We start from the raw sequence: 20270 nt of genomic DNA on the forward strand, positions 1-20270 counted from the left end.
ATTTTTGACCCTGCACACGTCTGGCCAATACCAATGTATTTTCAAATTTTTCCATTTTGTTCTTTTATTTACGTTTCACTAGATTCGCTTTAAATATTAGTTTCTTAATACATATCTCAAGCACTGAACGGAAATACATATTCGTTTATTTTTTCGAGTATTTCGGATATTATTTTCAAAAGAAATCGATAAAAATCAAAGCTAGAATCAAACAAATCTAGCAAATAAGCATAGAAATATTAAGAATAACAGCATCTCAAATTGAAGACTTCAATCGGCAAACGACTTCGTAACACAACGAGATTCACATTCTCTTTTTGTCAAGAAATTATTTGCGTTGCCCAGACATCCGCCATATATGAATCGTTCACAAGTGTCCGTTGACGATCTATGGTACCACCGTTCAAAATGTCCAGCACACATTATACGCTCATCTCCATTCCTCAGAGGCATTGTACACACATCGATGCCGCTATCTATATGAGTGAAAGTAATTTTTTCAATACTTTTTGATGATAACTTTTAATGGTTCTTTTCATTCAATCGAACTGCTTAGAAATATTCCACTTTACCTGTTGAAGCAGAAGCAATAAGTTTTACCAACACGAGAATACTAATAAAATACACAACTTTCATTTTAGGCTAGTTGTTTATCAAATGACCAATGGATTGCAACTGAAACCAAATTCATAGTCATATTAGAAGGAACTATCGTCTAAGTATTGTACTGTAAAAAAACTTCATTAATGAATTTTACGAAATATTTTCGGAAGTGATTAGATTCAGACAAAATTCAAGGAACATTTATTTATCAATTCCTTTCACCTAATTGGATGAGATAATGGACGTTCACTAGATTCATTTGTAACAAATACACTTGAAGAAGTATGTCTAGCACATGATTTGGTATGCGTTCTACGACCATTCATTAGTACTTACCTTGAATAGCGATGTTTGGAAGATAACAGAACATAAATATGCCATCAGAAAGCTAATGCATTATATGTCATTGAACTAATTACACCAAACGAAAAATTATCGCATTGATCTTCTCAACGTAAAATTACAAAAATATATTCCATTACCATATTTGTAGCCACATTTCATGTAAACACGATATTTTTTACGAGCGAAAATATTCTCATTTGATTGAGTTCCAAAAACATCCATATTTCCGAGGCTTTGACAAAAATCAATTGCAAATAAAATAATAACAGTACAAATATCGAGAAAACGAAAATCTACCAGTGTTAGATTCTAACACTCAAAGTGTTCTGCCATAAGTGACAATTGAATTTGAACTACACCAAATAATGCGATTACATGAAGAAAACAAAACAACCTTATTTAAATCACCGTTGACGCAAGTATTTGAATGTCCGAGAATGAAAACGCAACTTCTATTCACAACACATATAAGTGAAACAAAAATAAAAAATTTATTGAAATGAAACAACAAAATCGTATAGAAGTTGCGTTTTCATTCTCGGACATTCATTATTTCTTCATATACACGTTATCAGTTCGCCTTTAAATGTATTTTGTTAACCATCACAACCGAAATGAACAGAAAGTATTTGTTTTTCATCGAATGTTATTGAAAATATTGACCGTATCTTGTCCGAACCTTTAAATCTAGATTTCCCTTCCAATGAGCCATTTCACTATCTTTGATGCATAATCTGAACCAAAAATGATGCAAAAAATATGCTTTGTATAATTATATATTGGATGCATATTAGCCTGGCCCAAAAAAAAAGTTGGCCACAAAAAAAAAGTAACGTCCAGTTTCGAAAAATATACCTCAAAAAAATAGGTTTTGTCCAAAAAAACGATATGGGTATGAAAATTTTCATATGGGACTTGGCACGGAATTTTATATGGTACCCATATCGTTTTTTTGGACAAAACCTATTTGTTTGAGGTATATTTTTCGAAACTGGACGTTACTTTTTTTTGTGGCCAACTTTTTTTTTTGGGCCAGTCTAATGCATACAATACACGCAGTATGGATATGGTATAGCTAGAGACGTAACACGGCGTTGGAATATTATCATACAAATTTTTTGACGGATCACACGCTACATGAATGAAATTCAAATAATAAATTGATTGAAAACAACGATGAAATCTAAACAAAGTATATGTTGGATGCTTACATGTAGATAGAACCGTCACAGCGAATAAAATGACCAAGAAAACACTGAACAACTTCATTTTAACCCTGATGTGTGTGCCTGCAATTATTTCAAGTTTAAAAATGAACAGTGAACGTCGTTAAAGTCACCCGTATTTACAACCATGAATGGAATCAAACAAAGATGACATCGTGACATTTGATTGATAAGGAGAATAATCAACGAAATGTGTTTATTTCAATATAATCCCATTGAAAGATGACAAAGACTTTGTCACAAAGTTTACTTAATTTCGTATGCATGCAATAGAAAATCGTAAGCAGTTGCGTTGAATCAGTACAATGTAATCAATTTCAAAATGAACAATTCGTTTTATTTTTAGATTTATTTTTTGCAAGCCTTTTCACATTCCGTCTGGGTTTCGAAACGGTTAGCATTTCCTCCACATCCATCATGCTGTTCACATTTCCTTGTTTTTGAATTATAGAACCAGTTCTTGAACGGTGCCGCACACGCCTTATCCAACGCTGGCAAATCACATATATTTCCTGAAAAAAAAGAAGAATTGAAATTATAGAATTTTCTTACAATTTCTTAAGGAAATTAGTGTTTTTTACCTGGTGTTAGCTGAATTGACGATGCAGTCGCAGCAGCGAATAGAACAATTAGAATTAAACAAAATATTTTCATCTTGGGTGGATTGAGAAAAAAAAAATATAAATTGGTTCTTCGGTCCAGCTTTAATTAAACCGACTGTGAGAGTGAACTCCATTTTATAGCTTAAATCATTGAAAGTGAAGCTCATAATCAAACGTATGTGACATTTTGACATTTTGGTGATAATGATAAAAAGAACTCAAAGCAAATAAACTTGGCGGTTTTTATTTGTCCTATTTTATTCGACTAGTAATAACGGACGACATTAACAAGAGAATCTTCATAATCACCTAATATACCAAATTTATTAACATCACCTTGCTAGCTGAATGAAAAATGCGTTTCTCATTGAAATAACCTCCACTAATTGGTGTAATAATCCCAATATACAAGAATGATTACTAAAATTATGCATGATATGCAATTGAAATTTCTTCTACATGAAAGTACGACGTGACTCAAGCTGTAGACTCTACATATTCAAAATCATTCCATCAGTCTAATCAGTCAGAGTGTTCTTTCTGGTACTCAGGATGAATAACCAACAAATCGTCGAAATATTTGAATTGAACGCTCAACATAAATTAGGGCGTCATGAAGATCGTTGCTTTTGTAGGTAGTAGAATCGATCATTGTTTTTTAGTCTATTTCATTGACAAATAAATGTGAAAAACCAGAGGAATCACAACCGTATCATCTAAAATGAACAGTCTGACAAGTCGATTGATTCGTTTAACCTGCCCAAGGTTTGTACTTGACTAAATCATCACCATCGGCAGCATTTTCGGTCTATTTTTTGGTGCATCGCTTCTCAGCTTGGTCAAAATTATTTATGTTTGGGTTCTTCCTATATTTTAATTGATTTTAGAATACTTTCTCTGAAGGCCACAATTTTGGAGTGTATAAATGAATTGAAATTAGTGGTGAAAAATATGATATCACAATTATGCCAGAATTAGTCAGAATGAGTGCGCTCGTTCCAAACATGAGTGCAAACTGCACACTGCACAATTAGCTACTAAAGCATGTACCGATTTAATCTGTTTGCCCATTCTAATAAATTGCTTTTATCGAATTGAATTTTTTCATTGAAAATCGCCGTTCATATAAAATAAGCGTTTGTTGTCTATCATGGTCAGTTCATTGTTATCTTTTGACTGGAACAAAACTCTGTTAAAATGAACTTTAGTGGATTTTCACCGAATCTATTCTCTCCGATCAAATCTGTATTACAGAATATTTTTCACGCCCTTTCCAGGATTTTAAAATTGTGTCGTGACATTTTAAATCGTTTTTTGTTTGAAAAATTGAAGAAAATTGGCCGATATCTTGAAAACAATACTTTTCTCAAAAAATTCTGCGAAGAAACCAATCTCCATGGATTTAACCATATTGCCAATCGAAATTATACTGTACTCGAAAGGTTTCAGTTAAAATTTCTGAATGTCTACATGGAAAATAAAGTTCTTAATTTCCTTGCAGATTCGGCTGGCTGACGTTGGTCCTGTTGTTCACTTATTTTGTGTTTTCTATCTGTGTTGATCAAGTATTACGATTCATAAATGATCCATTCATTTTATCAGTGGAAAACAATTATAAAAATTTGGCATCCAAACACAATGTACCAGCGATCACAATTTGTTCAGATTATACAAACAAAAGCTTCATTGACGAGTATTACCGACGCTCCGAAAATATTACTTTGATAAAAAATGACTCAAGAGTCTATCAGGACTATTATCATTACATGAAAATAATTGGTTCTTTGAACGCAAAGAATATCCATTTGATCGATGAGTTTGAAAACACTGACTTCTTCAAACGTCTCAGCGGAGAGGAAATATATGATATCGCACTGAACGTATGAACATTTCAGATAACTTCATCTTCAAAATTCTAACATCTTTCCAATATTTAAACAGCAAAAGAGATATGATGGAGATTATACGTTTACCCGTCCCGTGGTAACCGAAGCTGGAATATGTTGGTCGACCATGAAATTGTTCAAGTACTTCAAAGCTATACAAAATGAGTAAATTAACAATTGTATATCTTTGCTTTCTATGATTATGGAATCAAATGAAAAAAAAACTTTAAGATCAAATCTCATATCGAAAGTGAACACAAGACTAGTAATATGACATTACTAATATAATTTTTCAAAAATTATAACGAAGCGACGTGAAAAATTAGTTAAAAGAAATGTATTTTTAGCCCCGAAAATTGATCCTAATGTCTCTTTATTGATTGCCTTTGATTTGCATTGTACATGCAAGCGGTGGAAGTTCGAACTAACAAATTACAACAACAAATACTACTAACAGGCTCCGCCTGCGTGTAGCCCTGTGGTGCAATAATTTTTCTAGAAGCTAGAATCTTTTTCATGCTCTATTTTGCTACAAAAATACTTTTAAAAAATCATATCAGTGAAAACTCTATGATTGAGTTCAATATCGTGAAAGCTATGCATTTTTCATTATTCATTTCAAATCAAATGTATGATAAAAATGACTGACGTGACAAAAATATTTTTGATACATTTAAAGTCACGATGCTAGTTATAATTTAACACTATATTGAACTGTTTGCAGGTCTTTTGTATTTCCAGGAGCGCCTGTAATATTTTTAAAGGATGAAATTCCCACTCAAAAAGCAAAAATCGTATGTAGAACTTTTCCATCAGATCCATTTGAAATATATACTTACTTGTGTTTCTTCGGAAGTATTTGCATGAAATAAACGACATATTCAACATAATGAGGTCACCACAAACCGAATGGAACCCTGTTATTGGCGATATTAATTTTTATATAGATATCAACAAAGTGGTCACAAGCGACAGATCTAAAATGTTCGGAATCAAGAGTCGCAAGTGCAGATTCGACACAGAACTCACTTCAGATCGAAGCTACCCATTGGGACTGTATACACAAAATCTGTGTTTGATGGAGTGCAGCGTCGATACAGCAATCAATCTATGCGGGTGTCGGCCATTCTTCTACAAAATTGGTGATTGTTTCTGTCTTAACCATATTGAGTCATATGAAAACTCATTTAGTATGGTTGATTTTAGGTCCTGGGCCAATATGCAACATAAGTGGAATGTAAAAAAAACTATCTCAATATTAACTAAATAAATATGATGATGAAATATTTTTACAATATCATAGGATTTGCTTATCAAGGAATCGTTGGAATGAAACTCGCAGCAACTGCACTTGTTTGCCACAATGTAATTCAGTTGATTACATATTTACACGGACCAGTACCATCGATTCACCACTAGAATCGAATATGATTACAGCAAATCTTCGCATTCCAAAAACAAGGCTCAAGCGAGATATCAAATTTGGTATTCATTACTTGGTTGGTGAGTTTAATTTATATATATAGATCTTATTCTCATATAATACTCAACATCCAATAACCTCCATTCTCAACACAAAAAGTATCGATCGGAGGAGCTGCGGCGCTATTTCTTGGATGCAGTTTCATAAGCATTGCTGAGCTCATCTATTTCGCCACAGAACGTTTGTTCCACAAGCCTTGTTGTGAGAGAAAGCTTTGCGCCTCAAAATGGCTACGATTCAGAATTAGCAATCAAAATAGAGATTCAACTAGTCCCACTCGATGTATGATCATATTCACCAAATTCACACAGCAACTCTATTACTTTGTGAACAACAGTAGCTTGCATGGCATCCGATATTTGGATCGTCGATATGGAATGATTGATCGGTAAAAATACCTTCAATATTTCAATAAATGTTGACAAAAAAAAACATGCACAAATGAATTCCCTTTCTATTTGAAGCATTTATTGGATGTGCGTTCTAGCTGCGTCGGTCATTGCAATGATTTTGGTATTTGTGTACACATTAAATGACTACTTGAATGAACCGGTTGTTATAAACTTCGATCCAATTATCACAAAAAAGAGTAGTGTTTTTCCAGTTGTATCTGTTTGTATTAGGAGATCTGATTATGTAAAACCAAGTACTAAGAGAATAAAACAATATGTTAAAAGATATTACACAGAACACGATATTGAAGAGCCTCAACGGTAGGTTGATTACTGATAACGTTATTTCCCGAATAGAAATTTTATCCCGTGACCTTTTCAGACGAGGATTCTACGATCAACTGATGGGCTATGCCTATGCAGGTCATTCGCGCTATAGCATCGATTTGGATCCATGCATTACAACTAATAGCACTTGTGGCGTGGATATCGAAGACTTAAAACAACTGGTTTGCATCTATCCCATCATCTACTTCCATCAATTCGTTTTTCGATCATCACTTTCAATCTTTTGTAGCTATTTCCGTATTGCAATGAATTGTTTGACAATATTCATTTCAACGGCAGACAGTATCACGACTGTAGCGATCTGTTCAAGCGAGAAATAGTCTACGATGCGGGCGTGTGCTTCATGGTCAACTCTGCTTATTTCTAGTAAATATGGAAGATCGATTTATGAATCCTCTCAGAGTGCATAGTGAAATCCTCTATTTCTAGTAATTCAGATTGGAACAAGTTACCATTAACCTACGATAAATATCGTGGAAGCGGTTTATTTACTTTTGACTTGTTTCATAAAAAGGGATACAATTTTGTGGTGAGCTAGCGCTTTTATTCCGATTGATTTCTCTTTTTTAATTGGTTTTTCAATTTTTTCTACTTCAGATCTATTTGCACAGTCCAGACGAATTACCGAGTGAATATGTCGATGGGTTTAATAATAATTTATATACTGATAAGGATTTTGAATTAAAATTACGTGTAATTCCGATGAAATTGAGTTCGAAAAAGTCCAAAATTTTGTGAACTTCTCTGTCTTTTCTCTTAAGACAACACAAGTAGAGAATGATGTGGATGTACGGGACTTGTACATTGAGAAGCGGAAATGTCGATTTACAGATGAGCGTTGGCCTTTGAATGCATCCTTTCCTTACAGTTTTGCCTCGTGTAAAATTTATACTCGAGTTAAAATTGAATTGGAGCTCTGCAATTGCACACTACCCTTTGCACCAGCCGAATGTAATGATAGCTCACTTTAGACTAAGGACGTAGAATGCAGAATTTAATCAAAAAGACCAATTCGTTCTCATCCAATAGACAAAAGTCAGTACTGCAATTACACTCAGTGGAAATGCATCTCACATCAAAAGACCATACATGAAGTGTTTCTAGTGCTTAACAATCTTCGGAGAGTCAAACCATGTTTTTCTTCCTGTACAGAAATGCAAGTTAACCTAGTCGGGTATGAAGAATGAGCAGAATGTTAGCGGTTAAGAAATTTTTGATTATTGTTCATTTCACCCGCAGATTTAATGAAAAGGATAGAAAGATCGGTTATGAACGGATTGACAGGAATGATCAAACAGAAGGAATATCAACAGTGACAGTTGAAATAAACAGTCAGCCAAAACAATTGACTCGTTCACTGCGCTGCACAAACCTTGAATTAGTCATCACCATCGGCAGCATTGTCGGTCTATTTTTCGGTGCATCACTTCTCAGCTTGGTCGAAATTATTTTTGTTTGGGTTTTTCCTAGATTTTAGAATATTTTCTGAATGCATGTTCGAAAGATCCCCAAGTCATGAAAAATGTATATTGTATTGAATTGAAATCAGTGGTGAAAAATCATAATATCACAATTTCACTAATCTAAAAGCAGCGTGTTTGTTTCAAACACAATGTGTGTAAGTGCTTATTCCGCTAATAAAGCATGCACCGATTTAATCAGTTTGGCCATTCTAATAAATTACTTTTATCGAATTGAATTTTCATGGAATAAAATATGACTTGCTATGAGAAAAAGCAAATAAAATTAGATATTCGTGTCTATCATTGGTTGTGAAGAAACCAATCTCCATGGATTCAATCACATAGCCAATCGAAATTATACTGCACTCGAAAGGTTCCAGTTAACATTTCTGAACGTTTGGCTCAACACCAACATTTTTGTGGTATTATCATTTGTTTTCATGTACTTTATATATATATAAAACTGAATGTCCGTCTGTCTGTCTATCTGTCTGTCCTACTTTTTTTTATTTTCACGATTTTTTAATTCTTGGTTTTGTTAATGGATATGCCGTTAGAATTCTCGCGGCTTAAATAGCAGATTCACATATCAGTTTTGATTTTCGAATGTAATTTTCAAAAGTTTGAACAAAAAATTTTTAAAATTGTTTTTCGATACAACGTACATTAATGTGGATTGATGGCAATAAGATAATATATGCGTATTATTGTAAAAGAGATTTTATTTAATGTAAAAATAAATAAATTGAAAAAATTCGTAATTCACGTCAGGACAAACAATACATGAGTGAAAATTGTTTTGGATAAAAGAGACTTAAAATGGAAAGAAGACACACGTAGATTGGCTTTATATAAAGTAGCTTGGAAGAGAATTGTTTAAGCTTGAAACACTGATTTAAGAGAAAATGTATTGTTTTCTTCAATGCAAGAAAGAATTATGCGGTGGAAAAGAAAATGGCTCTGAATTCGAGTGAAAAAAATAAAATAGATATATGCTAGGGGGATTTAACTACGTGAAAACTTGTAAAAAAATGATATAAACGCGCACGAAATTGTTACATTCACCAGAGAACTTGCATGATTCCACTCAGTTGACAAGTTCCGTATTAAAACAACATGCGCGAACGCGCGCGAGTTCGTGTGCAAACTTGTAGCTGGACGACGCGCACACATCAGTCGTTCCATTTATTATATCTGGATTAACTTTTTCTTCAACACTTTCTCCAGCTCTTTAAAAATATTTCCTTTGTCCATTTTATAATTGTATAAATCTTTGAACTTTTGGAAAGGATGTGAAAAATCTTTATACACGTAAACAACCGATTTTTAGCGTGAAACGCGTTTTAGTTGTCAAATAACAACTTGAAAAACGCGCAAAACCATAAACAAACTTGTGTAAACTTGTGACCGTGCGCGTCAGTACGTACAACGAACGCGTCGAACTTCCGCGAATCAAGCAAACTGGTAAAAAACATGCTGAACTCGTAAGAGTTAAATTCCCCTAGGATATATGTTTATTAAGAGAAAAATTAGAACGTTAAATGAATGGGTGGGTGATGATGATGAGTGACTGGAAAATGAAAAAATTATTCGAATTAATGATAGACGTTATTCAGATTTTTTATCTTTCCATTTGAAACGAATTGTATGCAATGTTTATTTCGAGGTGTCGCGAAGCTAGTAATGAATAAAATTGAAATAACTTATTTCTTGGGAAGACTTTGTTTATCTATGAATTGGTCGGCTTCTTTTTGGCATATCCATTACCGTTGTATCGCAGCTCGATGCGTTCGTGGAAGCGTTGTGTGGTTCCGTTCAATCGCATACACTGTGACGCACGCACTCAACCGTCGGCATTTTTGACGCTTCGCAAATTCCTTCTTCGTCTTTTTCTCGTCGAAACGCGACGCACATGCAACGATGACGTTTCTTCAAGGTAAATACGAAAAAACAGCAGTCTCCTGTCAGAATTGTTTGTAGATAGATGTGTTGTTCCCTGTTGCTCGGAAGAAAGAACAATTTTATGTTTAAATCACGGATTTAAAGCATAGCTAAGATATACAATTTAGAATAGAAAAGTAAAGAAAAGAAAGATTCAACTCATTCCGATATTGTTAAACCAGTGCCTGACTATTTCAGTGTTTATTTTGATGAGTCATAAAGACGAACAGATTCATAGCATTTTTCAAGTGTGATTTTTTTCATTGAAAAACTAATATCAAAAATCGAAGAAAAAAAACCAATTCCGAGTAGGAATTGACACAAAAATGTCTGCCACTTGTGACATCGAGTTTGAAAACAATCCGAGAAAAATCATTTACGCTGGTCAGTTGTTGCGGGGCACGGTGCGACTGAATTTGACGGAGAACTTCAATGTTCGAAGTGTGTACGTTCGCATAAGGGGAAAGGCGTTTGCTAGTTGGAATAGTGTCGAAACAAAAGTAGAAGTCAATGAAGACTATTTGGATAAAAAAATGTATTTTGTGGGTTCTCGTGAATCAACGAGTAAAATTAACCTGGAGGCAGGAGTGCACAATTACACATTTGAATTTATGTTGCCATCTAACGTGCCATCCTCGATTGAAGGAAAATATGGACAAATCAAATACACTGTTGGAGTAGTTCTCGATGTGCCACTATGGACGAATAAGGTGTTTAAGGAGCCGTTCACTCTGATGAAAGCATTAAATTTGAATGACTATCCATCGTTACGAGTAATATCCTTCGCATTCATTTTCCGATCGAAAATAATAATTGATATTTGTACATTTCTTTACAGGAACCACTCATTGGTGAGAAGATAAAAGGTGTGTATCCGTTTTGTTTTGGATTCTTTTGTCCGAAGACTATCACAATTACCGCTCGAGCACCTGTTGGCGGATTTCTACCACGTCAAACGGTCAATTTGGAAATCCATGTACAAAATCAAAGTAGTGTGGATGTGTATAAATTCACAGTTGAATTGATTCGAGTAAGTTTTTTTTGCGATCTGGACATTTTTATTCAAATAAACGCCATGGTTCCATTCTTCCAGTTGATCTCCTACTCGAGGGAATACAAATACTGCGGATGCAAAAGCAATTATGGAAAAAAAGAAGAAAAATGTCTGTTTTCGAAGACAATCGATGGTTGCAGCGGAAAAGAGGAAAAGATGTTTCATTTAGATGTCGATATACCAGCAACTCCTCCCACCGAAATTGCGTGGAGCAAGGGCATTACGGTCACTTATTTGATTCGCGTAAGTTCAACTTTTATTTTCGATATTCGGTTCTTTTTCAAACAAAAATTTCGTAACCAAAATCGGTGTTAAAAATATTTATTCGTACAGATAACAGCATTCATGCCTGGGTTGTACAAAAATCGCTCTCTCTATCTACCCATCACGATTGGCTCTTATCCATTCCAAGATCAAACATCTCATGACGACGGTGTCGTCCAACAATAGTGATAGACTTGTGAATTTGAGTTTGTCCGAAACTAAACTGATTTTATTGTTTCTTCTTACTTTACTAGTTACATCGATTCGTTTGCTTTATTCGCTGAGTGAACAAATAATTTTAATTGACATAGTTTTGATACTTATAATAAATCTTTGTTTGAAGTTAGTTGGAATTATGGATTTATGCTTCGATATATTTACTGTTTCGAGAATTGCGATTACTAAAAATATGTCATATGACTCATGTGACAAACATTGACACAATGAAATATGGTTTCAAATACATCTTCCAATCATGTCGATCGAATCATGTCGAAAGCCAATAGTTTCTTAGCTTTTGCATAAAAATCATGATCATCAATTGTTACATTTGTACAGAAACATTACAGAAACAAACAGATCATAATACCTATACCGTGAATATTATTAGTTTTATAGAAAGAAAATGCAAATCTCTTTCGTGAAGTTCCATAGAAATACTCTTTATATTTTTCTATATATTGTGAATGGAACGAGGTATAAAATCGCCTTAAGCAGTACTTTCAATACAACGAAAACAGTAAATAGAATTAAGAAAAATATGAACCACTCCATATTATTAAGACGTTTCTTTTATTTTTGTAAATTACGCAAAATTAAGGATATAAATTCGTTTAATATGCACACAATTGGACGAACCATTTCATTTAATATGCAATTTCGACAAAATATACTTTAGACTAACTTTAGATTACTTTTAGATTATTTCCCTTTTCTTCGAAAGAACAACAGAGACATTAAAATAAAAATAAACAGTCATTGCAGTGCAATTGAGTGTATGGCCGGTGTTCATATTTCTATCTAATAGATAGATAAAGAAAAGAATGCAACGAAAATATAAACTATTGTTCGTTGATTTGAAACTGGCTAACAAAAAGATACCAAAGTTTATGTGTATTGACCTTAAAAAATTCTATCAGTATTTACTATTTAATAACGTTATTATTATACCCATATGTTATGATATATGTTCATGTGCCTTACTGTTTATATGGTGTAAAATGTCTTCATTCTTCAAAATAAAAGTCTTTATTCTTTAGCAACACAAAAAATATCGGCTTTTATTTGACATATCCACTGTAACACTCAGGGTGCGATGCGTACGAGTAAGCGTTATATGATTCCGTCCAAACGCGTTGACGCAACGATTCTTTTCAAATTCTGAAAGTATTATAGCCAAGCGTTTTATCAGAAAACACCCACACAACAGTCGGAGGATTTGTTCTGACTTTTTGCGGAGCACTGCGCACATTCTTCGCATGACGTTTCTTCAGGCGAAAATAAAAGAAAAAAGACCGTCTTCTGTCAAAATTCTGTTGTTTACCGTTGCTCAAAAAAGCGGATATTTTCGCGTAGAATTCACATGTTGATTATCATCAAAACATAACATATCAATAAATAAATGAAAATAACATCGAAAATAGCAATTTAAAATTAGTTCAGAGTTATTAAACAAAGTGTGTTACCCTTTTCATGCGTCGTAGCATCCTTTTGGAACTGATTATCGAAAATTGAAGAAAAAATCGTTTCCAATTGAAATTTGGAAATCGCTGATAATATTATTAATTGAAAACAGCTGACATTCGGTTTTCATTTGGATAAATAAAAGAATGCAACACAAAAAAATATCGGTTTTTATTTGACCTATCCACTGGCAGTGGACCACTGCATTACTCACAGTGCTATGCGTACGACAAAGGGTTATGTGATTCCGTCCAAACGCATTACCGCAACATTTTTTTCCCTTTAAATATTCAAAGTATCACTGTAATACTATCACAACCAAGCGTTATCAGAGAACACCCACACTATTGTGTGGAGGATGCTCCGCAAATTGTTCTGGATTTTCGTGGAAAACTGCGTGCGTGACGTGCGGCAAATCCTCGCCATGACGTTTCTTCAACGCAAAAATGAAAAGAAAAAAGCAGTCTCCTGTCAAAATAGGTTGTGAAGACATTTATAGTTAACCGTTGCTGATAAAAAAAGGATATTTCCGTGTAGAATTTACATTGCGATTATCATAAAATCATAACACATTCATAAATAAATTAAAATTGTATCGAAAAAGGCAAAAATCAGACTGAAGTTACTAAACAAGCTGAGTTACTCTTTTACTAGCGTCGTAGCATCCTTTTGGAACTGATTGTCAAGACTTACATGCGAATAATTGAGATAAATTCGGTATCTATTGAACTTTGGAAATCGCCAAGATGTCTGCCACTTGCGTAATTGAGTTTGAAGACAATCCAAGAAAAATCATTTATGCCGGTCAGTTGTTGCGGGGCATGGTACGACTGAATTTGACGGAGAACACCAATGTTCGTAGTGTGTACGTTCGCATAAAAGGAAAAGCGTTTGCTAGTTGGAAAAGTGGCAAAACTAAAGTAGAAGCCAAAGAAAAGTATTTGGATGAAAAAATGTATTTGGTGGGCTCATATGTAGCAGGTGAAATTAGTTTGGAGGCAGGAATGCACGAATATGCATTTGAATTCATAATGCCATCTAGCGTTCCATCGTCGATTGACGGAAAAATTGGACACATCAAATACACTGTTCGAGTTGTTCTCGATGTGCCACTATGGATGAGCAAGGTCTTCAAAGAGGAATTCACTCTGATCAAAGCACTTAATTTGAATGACCAACAATCGTTACGAGTAATGTCCATTACATTTATTCCCTGATCGAATTAAAAGCAATTGTTCTTTGTTGTACATTTCTTTATAGCAACCACTCACTGTCGAAGAGATTAGTGGAGTTTTGCCGTTTTGTCTGCAGTGCTTTGATCGGAATCGAATATATATCCTTGCCCGAGCACCTGTCAGCGGATTCCTGCCACGTCAAACAGTCAATTTGGAAATCAATGTTCAAAATCGAAGCAGTGTGGCAATCTCTCATTTCACAATAGAATTGATCCAAGTAAACATTTTTTTTAAATTTTTCTTCTCAATTGAATGCTTTTAATTCCATTATTCTTCCGTCCTTCCAGTTGATCACATACTTGAAGGATTACGACTGCTGCGGATATAAATCAAATTATAAAAAACAAGAAGAGAAATCGTTATTCACAGGAACAAGCGATGGCTGTAATGAAGTTGAATATAAAACAATTCATATAGCTGCCGAAATACCACCAACTCCACCCACCGAAATTTTGATGAGCAAGGTCGTTAAGGTCACATATTTGATTCGTGTCAGTGGAAAAGTACTTTTTCGTCATTTTGATTTCTTTCAAAAACAATGTCTAACTTAAAGACCTGTTGAACATATTTTGTTTTAATATTTTCTTCATAGGTGAAAGCGTGTACGCCATTGCTCTATAAAAATGTTATTCTCAATCTTCCGATCACGATTGGCTCATATCCATTCCAGGATAACGTGATGTCTTAAGTTTTTGCGACCTTAATTGCTTTCAACACCAAATTAATGCACTATTTTATAAACAATTTTTTAAAAAAAATTTTATGGTCAAGATTTCAGAGCGACCAAGAGCGCTTTTCAGAGCGTTATCAATATAACTATTTATTCGTGACAATACAAAGCTTAATTTATTTTTGTGAGAACAATCAAGAACAATGTTCGTTTGTATTCATATATTAATGTTTTCAATTGAAGATAAATGTTTAATAAAGAGAAACGTGTCAATTATTGATTATTGCATCACTTCATGAATTCCATTAACTGCCATATCGTGACTGATTTGCTATTACTTTCCGATTTGATTTCCGAGGAAAACGACAGACGATATGAACTTGAAATTGTTTTTGATTGGTCGGGCACAAAATGAGCAGTGATTCGATTCAAATCTATTTGTTTCAATGCACAATCAAACTGCCGTTCATTTCATTTGCATGATTTCCCACACAGATAACGGAACTGATAACTTCAATGTACTTGGATCATATTCTTGACCTCCCGATCACACTCGCCCGATCACGATTAGCTCTCATTCAATTCAAGATGCCCCGATCAATTATGGACTGAAATATCCCGTTAGAAAGATGGACGTTATGCGCGTTGTATTCGCGCTATTCCGATCTATACAAAGCAAATACAAGACACAGCACACACTCCACAATCCGCAGGCTACTACGATACACATGAATACTGTTTATAGTGTTCGAGCCATTCCGCTCTGTGGGCTGTCTCCTGTGTATATGCTGTGTGTATCATGAAGTGAAGCGGAATAGTGCGAATACAGAGCGCATAGCGTCAGTCTTTCAAATGGGATATCTTAATTTTCTAGAACAGTATTGAGTCAAAATAAATAATCATCGAGCTACTGCATCAAGAACATTTATTGCAACAATTGTACAAATAGTATTTGTATGTGAACATTGCAAAAAAGCGAACAGTTTATTTTTGAACAATTTATTTCAATTCTTTGATTGCTATACTAAACTGACAACGTGATTACTACGAAAAGTTACACGAACTCTTAACTCTTTTATTCAATCAAGCCAACAACATTCACAAATTCAAATTCAAATTTTCGATTTTCGTCACATTTTTGCAATTCGTCTCACATTCAACTGTAGTGTTAAATCTATTTTCATTGCCTCTGCACCCACCATAGACGAACTGTTCACATTGTCCTGACGTTGAATTGTAGAACCAACTTGGAATATGAGCGCGACAAAAGCCACCCTCAGAAGGCAATGCACAAATGAATGGGCAAGCGGAATAATGAAACGTAATTCTGTTTTCAAATGAAGTGCCTCTGAGAAAATTTTTCAGTAAAAAAGCCCCACAAAAATATTGTCTGATAAAAATTTGTATGAAAATCTTATTCAGACAATATTTTTGTGGGGCTTTTTTACTGAAAATTTTTCTCAGAGGCACTTCATTTAAAAACAGAATTACGTTTCATTATTCCGCTTGCCCATTCAAATCTCCTCTGTTTCGATGATATGAATTAAATTAAAATTATTAATAAAATGAAATGGAATTGCAAAAAGAATCGGGAATTACCTTGTGTCAATGATGAAACAACTACAATAAGGAGAACAGAAAGGAAAATAACGATCAGCTTCATTTTGCTTGAGTTTCAAGTTTAACTGTTTGAACACTTTGAATGTGTTGTTCCGATTGATGCACGATAATAATTAGAAGTGAAGTTCCATTTGAACCCTTTTAAATACTGATTGCATTCAGTCAATCGGCTTATTGATGACACAGTGCATTTTGTTGATAAGTAATGACATCACGCAAATGATTGTACATTTGTACACATGCAAAACAAATTTCACAAATCAAATATTTACAATTATTCGTTTTTGTTGCACGATGAGTTGCATTTCCAGCTTTTTTTCATTAAAGTTACACAGAGTTTTGTGATTTGATATTTACACTTGCGGTTTTCCCATTTTTGTCGATTGATTATGATGAGTTCGATAAAAGTATGGAAATTTGTCACATATCTCAATGTGTCAATAGAGAAAAGGTCAAAGCAATGCAAGACATTTTGTTTGTTGTCAATTTTCCAATATAAACAACATATAAATTTGCATCGGAATTAACATCGTTTCAATTGTACATGTACACCACTCTATTAAAAATCAATGCACGTGCAGTAAACTATTGCCTACGGCGATCGCATCAACAGAAAATTTTATATTTTAATGGGATGATTGATTAAGTACCATTTTGCAACAGGCTTTGTTATGCGCTGAATCCAACACGCTGAATAAATTCATGCGATAGATTTATGCGATAAATGTGATGCGCTCGCTTTGCGGTGAACGAGGATTTAGCGCATAACAAAGCCTGTTTTGCAATGATAATGAATCATTTAAACCGCACCAAACAACAACGATAGAACAAGAGCTACCCGTTGACTTTGTGGTGAATCTGTGAATTTATTTCGGTTTTTCAAAGTTGAAATTTTCCCATTTTGATTCACATTCACACATATTATTTAATCGATTAGCATTGCCGTCACATCCATCGTAATAGTTCACACTGGTAACTTTTGAATTGAATAGGAACTTCGGATAATATGCTTCACCACTCCAGCGGATGAGAATCATTTCGAACTAGTTGGAAGACATCAAAATGAATACTGAAAAAAAACTTTGAATACATATTTTGAACGCCCTAAAGTTATTTCTGACCTCTTCACTTTGGTTTGCACACGATCCGATAGCATGATTACGTCACAGAAATGTGTGCACATTCTGTACACACAAATGTGTTTTCACATTCTGTACATTCAGTGTCCTTAAGAATCAATGTATTCTTAGTTTTTGCTGTCGGATCGTGGGTTTGCATGAAAACAAAGAGTTATTTCGATTAAATAGCATTTAGTTTATTGTATAATCTGCTTATCGCATGATAAGTCATTCTGGTTGCGATAGGTAAATCTCCAGGATGCCATAGTATATATTGGAGGCAGGAACATACAATTATACGTATGAATTTATGTTGCCAACGGACGTGCTATCGTTATTCAACGGAAAATCAGAGATGACTTTAGCGCACTCAAGTGCGCTACAGTGCACCCGAGTATTTTTGTTGTTTTTTCGTTCTACTTTAGCTTTTTGGCGAGGATTTTTTTTAAATATTATTTTGTGTAACATAACGAAGAAGAGCTTACATTTTCTGCCCCCGGTATTCGCATTGTGTGGTCATATGCACCTAGTAATTACGCGCATTGGCTCAATTTCGCAATATTACGCAATTTCTACTTTTGGGGATTTTTTCTTCATATTTTACTAATATAAATGTGGTTTTTCAAAAACTGTTCTTTGTTATGTTACACAAAATATTGATACAAAGTTTTTTTTGACCAAAATGGTAAAGTACAACGAAGAAAAAAAACAAAAAAAAAACAACACAAATACTCGGGTGCGCTAAAGTCATCTCTGCGGAAAATATGGACATATTAAGTATTATGTTCAAGTTGTATTGCTTGAACGACCGAGGGGGATAAATGAAGAGTTCACAAAACAATTCACTCTTATCAAGGCATTAAATCTAAACGATGATCCGTTGGTACGAGTAATATATCTATGGGTGAGATTGAGAGTGGAGTATGTTTTTTCTTCGATTTATATTTTTGAAAAGGCGAGTATGTTTTCAAATGATTCTGTTGGCGTTAAAGTAGAGTATGTTGTAGTACCGTCTAGCCTCCGCGGTCTTCATGGTTTTCGCGCAACTGATAAAAGATAACAACATAGTGTCTTCGGCAAAGTTGTAGTACTTGAGGTCTTCTATAACTAAGCTGAAGACAGTTATCTCTTATCTCTTATCAGTTGCGCGCAAATCGCGCACATAAAAAAGCAAACTTTATATAGAACTTTTTTTTTCTTATCATTTTTCGCGCTTTTCGCGGAACTTATAAGAGATAAGAGATAACTGTCTTCAGCGATGTTATAGAAGACCTCGAGTGCTACAACTTTGCAGAAGACACCAATTTGTTATCTCTTATCAGTTCCGCGGAAACCGTGAAAAACCGCGAGGTTTTAACGAACATACTCGCTTTTAACCATTTTTAAGTCGACAGAAACTTGCTCTTCTCTTTCGTAACAAAGTCAATCAAACATACACTACTCTCAATCTCACCCATAGATATTTAATCAAATATTTTATTGAGTCGTTTAGTGATTGATTTTCTGTATATTTTTCAGCAACCAGTCCTCATCGAGAATATAGACAAAGTGTACATTAGGGTGTTTTTGGTATTAAATAAACAGAAAATGGTAGTTTAAGTATGATAGAGCAGAGAATTTGGAATCGATTTCATATATTTTTGTTCGGAATCAGTCCAAGATGCCACTACCCACAAGCAAAACAAATGTTCGTCGAATTTTGAGGTTATATCACTATTGGCTAAAACTAATCTGATATTTTCCACTTTTTTCGATTCAATCTCACTGCCAGAGATGAATTCTCAATGCAAACATTTATTTTCACGTAATTTTCATTGGAATAAGTGGCCAAATAGTCGAAAATTCACAAAAATTGTATTGCCTTTTTGACCGGTTCTTCAATCATAGAAAAAACACCGACAAACTCATTTTTTCACAGAAATTCATTCAATGGATTTGAAATAGACGATAAATTATCTAAATCCACTAAAATATCCATTCGAAAAAAAAACAGGAAGGCCAAATTGCAGCAAAACCAAAACGTAAACAAAAACGAGCTGTCATTATGAAATTCGGGCTTAGTTTGATGTTTGACAAGACCAAAATACATCTGCGCGAATCACTGTGTGCGAATTGACTGTGATCCATTCGCACAAGTGCATTGGTAGCCCTTTAAAATTTCAAAGAAGTCCAGATTTTATGATGACAGCTCGTTTTTGTTTACGTTTTGGTTTTGCTGCAATTTGGCCTTCCTGTTTTTTTTTCGAATGGATATTTTAGTGGATTTAGATAATTTATCGTCTAGTTCAAATCCATTGAATGAATTTCTGTGAAAAAATGAGTTTGTCGGTGTTTTTT

At 34.2% G+C, this 20270-nt stretch overlaps 4 protein-coding genes and 1 long non-coding RNA gene across 5 annotated transcripts; 3 read left to right on the plus strand and 2 right to left on the minus strand.

Moving 5' to 3' along the window:
* Positions 1-652: 652 nt before the first annotated feature.
* LOC129565171 (uncharacterized) lies at positions 653-1346 on the minus strand. Its single transcript, XR_008687585.1, has 3 exons — positions 1086-1346; positions 940-1014; positions 653-675 (listed from the first exon to the last, which is right to left on the minus strand). It is a non-coding gene; the product is annotated as an uncharacterized LOC129565171 (long non-coding RNA).
* Positions 1347-2461: 1115 nt separating this feature from the next.
* Positions 2462-2911, minus strand: LOC129565170 (PI-actitoxin-Axm2b-like). Its single transcript, XM_055439734.1, has 2 exons — positions 2756-2911; positions 2462-2686 (listed from the first exon to the last, which is right to left on the minus strand). Exons 1-2 carry the CDS (start codon positions 2826-2828, stop codon positions 2523-2525), a joined length of 237 nt encoding a protein of 78 aa, XP_055295709.1. The 5' UTR covers positions 2829-2911; the 3' UTR covers positions 2462-2522.
* A 2613-nt stretch (positions 2912-5524) lies between these two features.
* Positions 5525-6862, plus strand: LOC129564958 (uncharacterized). The gene is made up of 5 exons (XM_055439211.1): positions 5525-5804; positions 5869-5899; positions 5966-6165; positions 6245-6533; positions 6610-6862. The coding sequence occupies exons 1-5, from the start codon at positions 5552-5554 to the stop codon at positions 6860-6862; spliced, it is 1026 nt and encodes a 341-aa protein (XP_055295186.1). The 5' UTR covers positions 5525-5551.
* Positions 6863-10027: 3165 nt separating this feature from the next.
* On the plus strand, positions 10028-12878 carry LOC129565160 (arrestin domain-containing protein 1-like). The gene is made up of 4 exons (XM_055439721.1): positions 10028-11062; positions 11128-11319; positions 11383-11586; positions 11677-12878. The coding sequence occupies exons 1-4, from the start codon at positions 10616-10618 to the stop codon at positions 11791-11793; spliced, it is 960 nt and encodes a 319-aa protein (XP_055295696.1). The 5' UTR covers positions 10028-10615; the 3' UTR covers positions 11794-12878.
* Positions 12879-14036: 1158 nt separating this feature from the next.
* Positions 14037-15594, plus strand: LOC129565162 (arrestin domain-containing protein 17-like). Its single transcript, XM_055439723.1, has 4 exons — positions 14037-14480; positions 14551-14742; positions 14813-15016; positions 15118-15594. The coding sequence occupies exons 1-4, from the start codon at positions 14037-14039 to the stop codon at positions 15211-15213; spliced, it is 936 nt and encodes a 311-aa protein (XP_055295698.1). The 3' UTR covers positions 15214-15594.
* The last annotated feature ends 4676 nt before the right edge of the window (positions 15595-20270 follow it).

This window comes from Sitodiplosis mosellana, unplaced genomic scaffold (genome assembly GCF_009176505.1).
Source record: "Sitodiplosis mosellana isolate CC-2019 unplaced genomic scaffold, AAFC_SMos_1.0 Smas_scaffold_2, whole genome shotgun sequence".
Lineage (NCBI taxonomy): Eukaryota > Metazoa > Arthropoda > Insecta > Diptera > Cecidomyiidae > Sitodiplosis > Sitodiplosis mosellana.

Coding starts and splice junctions, on each gene's coding strand:
- LOC129565162 (XM_055439723.1), top strand. CDS start 14,037: ATGTCTGCCACTTGCGTAATTGAGTTTGAAGACAATCCAAGAAAAATC. Junction 14,481..14,550: donor ATGACCAACAATCGTTACGA/GTAATGTCCATT, acceptor ATTTCTTTATAG/CAACCACTCACTGTCGAAGA. Junction 14,743..14,812: donor TCACAATAGAATTGATCCAA/GTAAACATTTTT, acceptor CCGTCCTTCCAG/TTGATCACATACTTGAAGGA.
- LOC129564958 (XM_055439211.1), top strand. CDS start 5,552: ATGAGGTCACCACAAACCGAATGGAACCCTGTTATTGGCGATATTAAT. Junction 5,805..5,868: donor GCCATTCTTCTACAAAATTG/GTGATTGTTTCT, acceptor GGTTGATTTTAG/GTCCTGGGCCAATATGCAAC. Junction 5,900..5,965: donor ATATGCAACATAAGTGGAAT/GTAAAAAAAACT, acceptor ACAATATCATAG/GATTTGCTTATCAAGGAATC.
- LOC129565160 (XM_055439721.1), top strand. CDS start 10,616: ATGTCTGCCACTTGTGACATCGAGTTTGAAAACAATCCGAGAAAAATC. Junction 11,063..11,127: donor ATGACTATCCATCGTTACGA/GTAATATCCTTC, acceptor ATTTCTTTACAG/GAACCACTCATTGGTGAGAA. Junction 11,320..11,382: donor TCACAGTTGAATTGATTCGA/GTAAGTTTTTTT, acceptor CCATTCTTCCAG/TTGATCTCCTACTCGAGGGA.
- LOC129565170 (XM_055439734.1), bottom strand. CDS start 2,828: ATGAAAATATTTTGTTTAATTCTAATTGTTCTATTCGCTGCTGCGACT. Junction 2,687..2,755: donor GTCAATTCAGCTAACACCAG/GTAAAAAACACT, acceptor CTTTTTTTTCAG/GAAATATATGTGATTTGCCA.